This window comes from Hippocampus zosterae, chromosome 16 (genome assembly GCF_025434085.1).
Source record: "Hippocampus zosterae strain Florida chromosome 16, ASM2543408v3, whole genome shotgun sequence".
Taxonomy (NCBI): Eukaryota; Metazoa; Chordata; class Actinopteri; order Syngnathiformes; family Syngnathidae; genus Hippocampus; species Hippocampus zosterae.
The window spans coordinates 16,371,772-16,382,218 of NC_067466.1; the positions used below are offsets into that span (position 1 = coordinate 16,371,772).

The 10,447-nt window shown below is 44.9% G+C and overlaps 2 protein-coding genes across 2 annotated transcripts; one reads left to right on the forward strand and one right to left on the reverse strand.

The window, feature by feature from the left end:
• Positions 1-230: 230 nt before the first annotated feature.
• Positions 231-5,703, forward strand: LOC127587946 (histone deacetylase complex subunit SAP30L). Its single transcript, XM_052046421.1, has 4 exons — positions 231-896; positions 2,322-2,444; positions 2,594-2,692; positions 3,869-5,703. Exons 1-4 carry the CDS (start codon positions 711-713, stop codon positions 3,998-4,000), a joined length of 540 nt encoding a protein of 179 aa, XP_051902381.1. The 5' UTR covers positions 231-710; the 3' UTR covers positions 4,001-5,703.
• A 664-nt stretch (positions 5,704-6,367) lies between these two features.
• Positions 6,368-9,840, reverse strand: LOC127588058 (heart- and neural crest derivatives-expressed protein 1-like). The gene is made up of 2 exons (XM_052046604.1): positions 8,880-9,840; positions 6,368-7,249 (listed from the first exon to the last, which is right to left on the reverse strand). Exons 1-2 carry the CDS (start codon positions 9,393-9,395, stop codon positions 7,151-7,153), a joined length of 615 nt encoding a protein of 204 aa, XP_051902564.1. The 5' UTR covers positions 9,396-9,840; the 3' UTR covers positions 6,368-7,150.
• Between the last annotated feature and the right edge of the window lie 607 nt (positions 9,841-10,447).

Here is a 10,447-nt window from a genome sequence, read left to right on the forward strand (position 1 = left end):
TCTTGGGATTGTTTCTCAATCGTAATTTCATTAAAGGATTAACCGAATGTTTTGTGATTATAACCTGTCGAAAATGGGCCAAATGCGTCGTTAAATGTCCCTGGCGTCAACCACCACGACAAACTTGTGTTGGAAAACACCGGATTCATGCACAGGGAGGTGTCAAGACAAGACCGGCGTTGGTCACAGCCAATCACATTGCCGCGTTTCCTCGCAAAGCCCACCTTCATCTACAAACTGACCAATCTTGGCGAAGGAGGGAAACTTCCGTTACATGCACTTCAGCACGTCCATTGTAGAACGCGATTGTTGTGAATTCGTCGCCAGATTTGTTTTAAACCGCGAAAAAAAGTTGCTGCGCCCGTCGAGTTTCATCTTAAGCCGCGCCGCAGTCGTTCGAGACCGCTGTCATACGGCAAACGTGGGCTCTCTTGGGAATATCCAGTCCACCTTGCGCTTGTGCTAACTCGCCGTAGCTAGCACACGTTAGCTGGCCGCGGTTGGGTTGGTCGAATGGCGACAGACGGGAGCATGTCTTCGACTCGCTTTGGAGGATTTTGCCTTTAAATACGCCACACTTGAGTGGGGGAAGCGCAAGCCCAACCCGCTCGTTATCTCAACGGACTTGGGCTCTCGGAAGGGATTTTGTGGTGTGTGTGTTACATTGTTTTGTTGGCGAATTCCGCAAGGAGTGCCCCCCCCCCTCCAGGATGAATGGCTTCAGTACCGAGGAGGACAGCCACGACGGGCCGCCCGCGCCGCCCCTCTACGGCCAGAGCTGCTGCCTGATCGAGGACGGCGAGCGCTGCGGCCGATCGGCCGGCAACGCCTCCTTCAGCAAGCGGATCCAGAAAAGCATTTCGCAGAAGAAACTCAAGCTGGACATCGACAAGAGCGTGAGTAAGGGTGCAAAAGCGAGGGAGAGAGAGAGAGAGGTGGAAAATAAAACGCGACGACTTTTCCCCGTGTGGGCTCCGCGAGACGACACGTTAGCCGGCTGATTGACAGCTAACGCTAAGATACCTCCAATCGGATGCGCAAAAAGGTGTTTTGTTTTCAGAGTCTTCGCTTACTTTTTGGGTCAAGGTGAGCTCACTTGGGCTTTGTTTGTGTCCAAAAAGGTTTTTGGTTTGTCGCATTCTGCGACGTATCCACGAGCGAGTTTAGAGAACTGTGCTAAAGTTAGCTGCTTTAGCGCTTCCGATTAGACTTGGTGTCCAACTCTCCGGCGAAGACATTTTGTGCGAATAACGCTGGCCTATTATTTAAAAAGCGTCCTGCATTGTCCAGATGTTGAGCTTGACCGCCACTAAACCTCTGTCGTGTCATGTTTTGGCAGCCCAAATTGGCAAGCGTAGACTCGGTTGACGGTTCCACGTTTGTTTTTCACTCGAACTGGATACAACCCGAGTCATGTCTGGTTTGTGGTTACACGGTGACAATGTTTTGCCACTCAAATATAGATAAGCGTGAACATATCGGAAGCTTTTACACAAAATCAGTTTTTAAAACGTATAAGATTATAGACAAAAGCTGCTTGAAACCCGAAAATGCTTCTTCTTCTTCTTTTTTAGTTCCAAATTATTGTACACGGTCATTTGTGGTTGGTTGATGACTTGGTGAAAGTGTTTTGCACCTTGAATATGAATAATTGTGTGAACATTTTAGAGGCTTTTAAGCGCCTTTGTTTCGATGTTGCCACAAAGGCTGTTTATTTGCACCGGGTCATTGACTGTGTGCACAAGTCGGTTATTTTAGAAAAGAGGATAGGAACATATTTTTGGAGGCTGCAAAAATTGATCTGGAAATCGGGCGCTTTGCTTTTTTCATGCACCCCCCTGGCCCCCGTAGACCAAAATGCACTCGAGCATCAACTGTGCTTCCTCGGCAAGATGTAACAAAACATTCAGTGTCCTATGCAAGACTTTAGAACCGCACGATCGATGTTTTCCAGACCCACCAAATGTTCACATGTCCTCCATCACATGCGGCGAGCCACGTCAAAGGTATGACCTACAGTCCATTCACCAAGGTCGCGGGAGGACAGATTGAAAAGTGCATTCCAGTGGGCAGACGGCACTTGTGGCTAATGGCAAGCTCGGTGAGCTTGATAGCTAAATCCACAACAAAACGCATGCACATGTGGCTGTGCTTTTTTTTTTTTTTTATAGCCTTGATACACTCCAGATATCCACTGGGCTTAGTGTGCAGATTTGTCAGCAGGGAAAGTTCCTGTTACACAGCTGCTGGGGGATGTTATGCCACTGTGAAACTACGCTTGAACAGAGTTTTCCCTTCCACTTTTGTGTGTGTGTGTGTAGGTGCGCCACTTGTACATCTGTGACTTCCACAAGAATTTCATCCAGAGCGTGCGCAACAAGAGGAAGAGGAAGACGAGCGACGACGGCGGCGAGTCCCCGGATCACGACGTGGAGGTGCCGGAGGTAAAGCGTTCCCTTGAGCTAACTTTCCGCACAAAAGTTGTGAGAGTTCAGTTCGCCGCCGTACGCTGATGTTGCTGCGATGAGATGATTCCCAATCCGGGACGCGACACTCTGGTGCTCCGACTGACCCCTGTGTCGCGTCTTCGCAGGTGGACCTGTTCCAGCTGCAGGTGAACACGTTGCGACGCTACAAGCGACACTACAAGCTGCAGACCAGGCCAGGCCTCAACAAGGCCCAGCTGGCCGAGGTGATCGCACATATCGCAACCGCAAATCCGCCGGAATGCCATTAGGCGACCGCAAATACGTCTGAATGATGTGTATTTGAAACTACGAGCGGACGGCGATAAATTTGCTCGACCTCGTGAGCTTTATTCTCCAAACTAGACTACTTTTAATGGCCCAAGGATACCCGGGATTTCAGTTGTCGTGTAATAGAACAAAAACGGCTTTGCTTCACTCATGCAACGTGGTTGTTGTCCGTGTATGCCAAAATTGAAATCGTACAACCTGGACTTTACGTGGACTTTCCTCGTCCCTACTCCGATGTGAAATTGGCTTTCCAGGGCAGACTCGGACCCGATGCCACGTTGTCCTCGTTATAAGCGTTCCTCGCGGTCAACTGCAGTCCTGGTTGACTTTGACGCGCGCGGCGTCGCGGCTCCCCCGCGGCCGTAATTGCTCACTGGGAGATTGTTGGACTAATTTGCCGCATCGACAGGTGGACTTTGCGGCAGCCGCCTTATGAAAACCTCCTGTATTTCGAGCCGAGCGGCAGGGGAGTTGGCGTCGGGCGCCAACGGCGGATGAATGGCACCCGCCGGCAAGTTGAACGTTTCCCCAGACTCTGGACGTCGTTTTAACGAGCCGCGCACGTCATTAATAACGCGGCCCTCCGCAGCCGACAAGCGCCCACAGCTGTGCCAGTGTCCCTCATAGCGCTGAGTGTTTGTTTATTTTTTGTACATTTTAAATGTGTCCTTTTTTTTTTTTTTTTTTTTTTCAAGCTAAGCTTTGTCCGCTAAACTCGAGGCGGTTGCTCAATTGCTGTCAGAAACACCTCTCGGGCAGCACCTTAAAATCCTGACCTACAAATGGCCAATTAGCTAAATAAACATCCATTGAGGGAATGTTTTCAGAACACAAGGAAAGATTTTCGTCCACGGCCCTACGAAGCCAAAGCTTTAGAAAGCTAAAAGGAGCCACTTTTGCACCCATGGTATCGACAAAGCGTACCGGGGAATTTTCTGCAACCGCGGCGCAGGTGCGTCAAGTTGAAAAACAATAATTGCCGGCGGAAACTGGAAGAAGCTATGAGATGGACCCAACCCCGTCCGGGATGAGCCGGCCGCTGATTAATGTCAACTAACCAGCGAAGGCGCGCATGTTTCTAACTCGAATCTTTGTGTCCTGTGCCTCTGCAGACGGTGAGCCGTCACTTCAGGAACATTCCGGTGAACGAGAAGGAAACGCTGACCTACTTTATTTACATGGTGAAAAGCAGCAAGAGCCGCTTGGACCAGAAGGGCGACGGCGGCAGCAAACCACTCGACTAAAACAAAACAACAAAGACGCACGCAGACACGGACCGGGGGGGGGGGGGGGGGGGTAAAAAAAAAGCGACGAACACGACCAGACATGGTGAAACAACCAAAAACTGGATCCTCAATACAAGTGGCATCCCTGAAGGACTTTTTTTTCTTTTTCTTTTTTTTTTTAAAGAGTCACAGCCAACTATGGGCCATTGTTCCGTTCACCCAAATGGTTGCGACTCTCGGACCAGGACGCAATTTTGACCGAACATGTGTCAACTGTTACCGTGTCCCACCGTGACGGTAAAAAGGCTCACCTCTCCCGTCGACAGAATGTCCCCTTTAACCTTGTCGGGAAAGACAACGTCATGTACTTAAAAGAAAGAAAGAAAAAAAACAAACTTGATTTGGACCTCAAGCGCCCAGACAGGACTGCTGACATTTGCATGTGGTCTTTTTTTTCCACCAACATGCGCACTGCGGACGGCAATTGTTAGCACTGACATGTTGAAGGCACTTGGCCCGTGTTTAACCCTCCTGTTATTTTTTACGGGGGTCCAATGGGCCCATTTTTATCTACATTTTAAATACAGTGGATTTAGGTGTGTGGCCAAGTACAACAGGATTGGATGATCAATAATATATCGAATTATGAGCGAAAAGCCATCCTTATTGGATTTGGTGTTAGGGGGGGGGGGGGTTGTTATCAATGACAGGCTAAAACCCCTCATGTTATGTTGGGGTCAAATTGACCTATTATAATTTTTTTTCCTTAATTAGTGGCTACAGTACAGGATTCCCCCCCCCCCTTTATTGGTGACACTTTATGGAGAATAGGTCAGATTGACCATTCTGTTAATGAGAAATGAATGTAACGGGAGTTTTAAAAGCCCTCTCCAAAAATATTTGTAACCGCTGACATGCGAAGATCACGAGGCCCTTTCTTTAACCTTCCTGTTATCCTGCAGGTCAAATTGACCCAATGTAAAAATTCAAAAGTTTTTTTTTTAACTTCTAAGTGTATTGGCTTCAGTATGTGTTTGGGGAATGGGTTTTCCCAATTCTGACAATTTTTAGATAATGGGTGAAATTGACCGAGGATCACTATTAATTTTACGGGATGGTAAAAAAAAACACATTTTAGTGTTAATTGTTAGCACTGAAACAAAATGCTCTTTGCCTATGACCATTAGCGTCAGCAGAGGGCGCCACCAGTCTATGTGTCAGTCCTGTTTTTAAAAATATAGATTTCATTTAATTTTTGTGTAGTGATTCCAAGCACAATTTTGGGTAATGGGTCACTGAAGCCACTGTTAACAGGAGGGTTAAATTATGCCACCGTTGAAGAGCGTCTGTCAGCACTGCGCGCTACGATGCTTCATGCTTACTTGAAATCGTAGCGAGCTGAGGCTAGCTTTCCTTTGGCGGTAGTTACTCAGTGACGAAACTTGAGTGTCCCGTTCAGTTAAAAAAAAAAACTTGTTTTTCCACTGCGTTGATGCTTCTACACAGTTGACAGGTTTTTATTTGAGATTGTTTTTACTCCCCACGTTTTCATTTTTGCTGGTAGTTTTCGTTAGCATCACGTAGGGGATAACCATCCGTCTTTATTCACACGTAAGCGACAACAGCCGTATTAACCTGTAACCTTCGTATTAGAAATCACACTTGTATTTAAATATGGCTGCTTAATGCTCCTGCTAATGAATAAATGTACAGGCCTATCTCTATGTGGGACTGAGTGCTTTTGCTTTTAACTTTTGTTGAACAGGATGTACTCAAATGACGCTTGCAAATGAACTCCAGCAGTTTCTAAAACTCACCACTAGGTAACAGTATTGCTCACCAAACACTTTCTGTACCTTTATTTGCAGGCTTCCTGGAAAGCGGTGAGTAGTTTTACTTTATTTCGGTTGAATAGCAAATTATGTTTATGTGACTCGACTCATTTAATTAACTCCAGCAGTGACAGTAAGACACCACTAGGTGACACAATTGTTTGCAAACACAGCTATTTTTATTAAGTGGAAACTTAAAATGGGATAACAAGTTTGACTGTAATTTGTTTTCGTAATTCCAAATGGAGTTTGTCTCTGATTTTCAAGTGTTATGTTTCGAGATGATTCAATGAGTTGATCACCAATTAACGTTTTTTTTGTATTGTATTTTCCCCATACTTTTAAGAGCATTTAATAGATTAAAAAAAATGACATTCTAACCAAACTCCAAATTTGCTACATGTAATCATGCCAGTGAAGAAAACTACTAAAATCTCATATCACTTCTCAAATTCAGAAAGCATAACACGAATCGGCAATGTTCATTTTTTCTGAAGTGACGTCGTTCTTACGCGACGTGATCTTGCGCAAAAATGAGAAACGTCACAAAATGTTGGGAGTCATAAAATATCAATTTATTATATAGCTTCACGTATAATGTACATTCCCATCCACATTTTGCACAAATAATTGAAATCGTACGGTTTCTTGTCGTTTGCGAGTTAGTCAAGCTGCGTTGAAGGTGAACAACATTCGAGTGCGTCTATTCAAGCGGACAGTGAGCACGTTGAGGTAGATTCTTATTATACAAGGCATACAAAAAAAGTCACAATGTTTACGTCTTCTGTCTTGAGTATGGCTTCACACTCGCGGAAAATGTACATGATGTCATTTTGTATTTTCCTTTCGATTTTCTTCTTCCGTTATATCCAATGAAATGACTTCACCTAAGGCTACCAAACACGACATTCGTACACACAAAACCGAGCAACAGTAGACCAAGAAATAAAATGTGCCAATACAAACACAAAACAAAAGCGTAGCCCCCCGCCAAAAAAAAGGCAGTTAAAATAATCAACTAGATCCCCGAATAAAATTGCCACCAAAAAAAGACAGTACAGGTGTTGCAATTTTAAAACGTGGGATAAAAATGAAAGAATAATTTAAATGTCTCGGGGGGGGGGTTTCAACACATAATTTAAACTTTTTTTCCGTGGGATGTTGAGGACACGGCAAGAAGGAAGGATAAACACAATATTCCACATTTCTTATTAAACAGCAGGAGAGAATATGAAAAGTCCCTTTTTCTTCAAACGGATGACGATGATGCGTTCACGTGCGGCCGTACAAGTGGTTTGGGGGTCTCTCGAGGGGTTATTTTTTGGGGGGGCGTGGGTCATTGGTTGAGCTCCAGAGCCCAAACCTGCTGCGGCCACCCGGTCCGACCTTTCACTTTCTTCTCGGGACCAAACGAGTCTTGTGCTGGACCTTCGTTCTGCACGAGCGACAAAAAATAATCGTAAGAAGAAGAAACAACAAAGTTTGTGATGACGTGACAAAATAAGACACAAATATCCCATACACAGTACATACCGTGTTTCAGAAGTGTATTCTACTGCAATTTAAAATTATGTTCAAGTATTACCCTCAAAATGTTGTGATATAAGCAATACAAATGTAAATGTTTTTGAACAAATATTCACATACTTGGAATTAGCCTGACGTGCTGTTTTTGTGCACCTCCACGTATTTTTAATCCCACGTGACGTGAACTAAATTTACGTGTATTTATTGATCTTTTTCAGTAGTGTTGCCTGTGCGTTTGGCTCCTTAAGCGTATATGAATGTGTTGAATTTACTGAATATTTCTCTGGTGATATACAAAATTCGTCCTAAGATTCACTGATGGAAAATGCGGCAGTGTTGTACTTGCAGAACGTAAACTGGTGATCTGCCCTCTAAGACTAACATGGATATTATGAACGCAAACTCCAAACTTATCATCTCTCCTTTTAGGATCCAAAGTTTCAAACGGTTTACTTAAATATTCAGTTTTCAGATGGCATTTTATATAGTAGCCTCACATTAAGTTGAACCCAGTTAAAGAAAACCTCACAAAGATGTTTGACAAAAAAGTCACATTTAATGTGCGCATGTGAACCAGCTGCAGTTTTTTTTACAGATATGACTTTTCAATACCAATGTGCCTTTCAAATCCAAGAGTTTGAAAGAAAAATGTTTTTTAACTCATAAAACCAAAACAAATTGAAGTTACTATCATTTTCGATTATAAACGTGCAAGGCATCCCCTTTTTCATCTCCAGATCCCGAATTTAAAATATTTTGTTTTGAGTATCCAATTTTGAACTGCATTTAAAAAATATATATAACAGACACCCTAGCCAGTTTGAAGCAACCACCCATTTAAAAAAAACTAAACATTGGCATAGCATCAAGTTGATTTCAGTCACTATTTCACTCACGGAGAAGAACGTAAACTTCCAAATGTAGCCTCTTCCCTTTTCTTTTGTTAGACTACAGATTTTGAAAGTAAGTTTTAAACATCAGACTCCCCTCAGAAACATCGATTTAATGCAAACTTTCGTTTCAAGGTCCCTTTTGACATAAGATCAAAACGAATTTAATTGGTCTCATTTCGGTTGCAGTGGACCATTTATTTGGGGAATAACGCAGCTGTTAAATTTACTCACCGTAAGCATGCATCGCGGGCAGTTACCATTTTCATTATTGATCCCAAATTAAATCATAATAAAGCAGTGTTTTAAATATAAAAGGCATCAAAGACTCAGATTCCAAATTAGCCGATTTAAAGCAAGCCTGTGTCGAAAAAAAAAATCCTAATTTACAGTAAATCAAACAAAATTAACTTTCTGTGGCGCGTGTAAAGTTCCAATCATTGACCCTTTTCAGATCCCCTATTTTTAAGTGTACTGAACTGAACATACGCGATTGTGTAATGCAATTTTAATGACCAGATTCTCTTTAAAAAATCAGCCAGTGTAACGCAAAAGGAATGTCCGCGTCGAAAGCAGCGACTTGACAGAATGGAATGAGCGTGCGATTGCGTCCTTTTGGCGTGGACCTCGCAAAACGTCCACACTCACCATCTCCCTTTTCCTTTTCAGATCCCGATTCTCAAATTTCTTAATTTCGGCCTTGAAGCCTTCAGTCTCTCCGGCATCCTTGGCCAGCACGTCCATCAGGTAGGCGATGTAGCTGGTGGCCAGGCGCAGCGTCTTGATTTTGGACAGTTTGGTGTCTGCCGGCACGTTGGGGATGCACTCCCGCAGCTCGGCGAACGCCGTGTTGATGCTCTCCGTCCGCCGGCGCTCCTTCTTGGGCCCCGACGCCCGCCGCTTGGCCATGCCGGCCTGCAGGCCCTCCAGGCGGGCGTGGTCGTGCTGCGAGGTGGCGACGGAGGAGGCGGCGGCGCCCGGCGTCAGCTCCGCGCCGGTCTGGTAGGGCGCCTGGATGTGGAAGTCCGGAGGCACCTCGCCGTGGTTGAGCACCCAGCTCTGGAAGTAAGGCGGGGCGTCCTGGTGGCAGCGCTGCACGAATGGAAAGGCTTCGGGCATGAGGTGGTGGTGGTGGTGGTGGTGGTAGCCCCCGATCAAGTTCATCCTGGCCCGACTTCTGCTGCTGCTGCTGCTCTCGCTTGGGGTCTCGCTTCTCGACCACTTGCACGAGTCATTCACCGCTCAGTTATTTATCCAACATGTCTCATTCTAAAGAAGGGAGGGAGAGAACAAAAATCACTTGTAACGAAATTTATAATTCCACAGAAGCGCCACTCTTGCGATGTAATTTCCACGGTGAGGCTCCACTGGTTGTTCGGAGAAATTTGACCCGGCAGAAGGTGCGAGGCGGACAGGTTTATAAAGGAGTGCGCGTCCCGGGGGGCGTCCAATGCGATGGAGTGTGGGAGGAGTTTGGCAGGGCAGCTCCACAGAACGCAAAGCTTCAGTGACGCAATCGCCGTCTGGTTTTGATGATGAACATAAAATGATTGGTTTCCCCACAACATGTACACACGATCTGACTTTTTGTAGCAACCCTTTTCAAGGGAGAAACTACTTATTGGGAACTGGACACACACTACTGAAATCACCAATGTGCCCTATAATAATATGATGTCATTATGAATAGTATATGCTATTCATCAGAAGTCTGTCTTCTGCACGAAATCAGCTGGGATGGGCTTCAGCAGACTCGCCCCCCTCCCACCCCCCACTTCCCACCTCGCGAACCTGTTCAGGATAAGCAGTGTTGAAAATGGATGGATGTATTTCTCGAAAATTATTAGGAACAGATACATATTACATATTCTATTAATCACTGCCAGTATTTACGTTTTCTAATCATCACGTCTGCAATAGTCTTAGAAAATCGCAATGTCCAGGTCATATGGACCTTTTTTTAATCTTTATTGAATAAGTCAGAATACAATTCTCAGCAAACAGAAACATTTGGACCTTTATGTGCATCTCACCTGCCGTGGTTGGTAATAGTGACGTCATTTTCAGGGGACAACAAGTGACAAAATGGCCACCCCCTGGTGGATTAAACATTGTGAAATTTGCTGCTTAATTTGTATTAAAGAAACCTGAACTTCAACTGAACACCGCAGTTAAACGAATGAGGGCGCACAGAACCTACTGTCAGGATAATTTGT

Excerpts from the sequence above, each read along its gene's own strand:
- LOC127587946 (XM_052046421.1), top strand. The coding sequence starts at position 711 with ATGAATGGCTTCAGTACCGAGGAGGACAGCCACGACGGGCCGCCCGCG. Across the intron at positions 2,445-2,593 it reads ACGACGTGGAGGTGCCGGAG|GTGGACCTGTTCCAGCTGCA; the intron begins GTAAAGCGTTCC and ends GCGTCTTCGCAG. Across the intron at positions 2,693-3,868 it reads ACAAGGCCCAGCTGGCCGAG|ACGGTGAGCCGTCACTTCAG; the intron begins GTGATCGCACAT and ends GTGCCTCTGCAG.
- LOC127588058 (XM_052046604.1), bottom strand. The coding sequence starts at position 9,395 with ATGAACTTGATCGGGGGCTACCACCACCACCACCACCACCACCTCATG. Across the intron at positions 7,250-8,879 it reads TGAAAAGGAAAAGGGAGATG|AACGAAGGTCCAGCACAAGA; the intron begins GTGAGTGTGGAC and ends TCGCTCGTGCAG.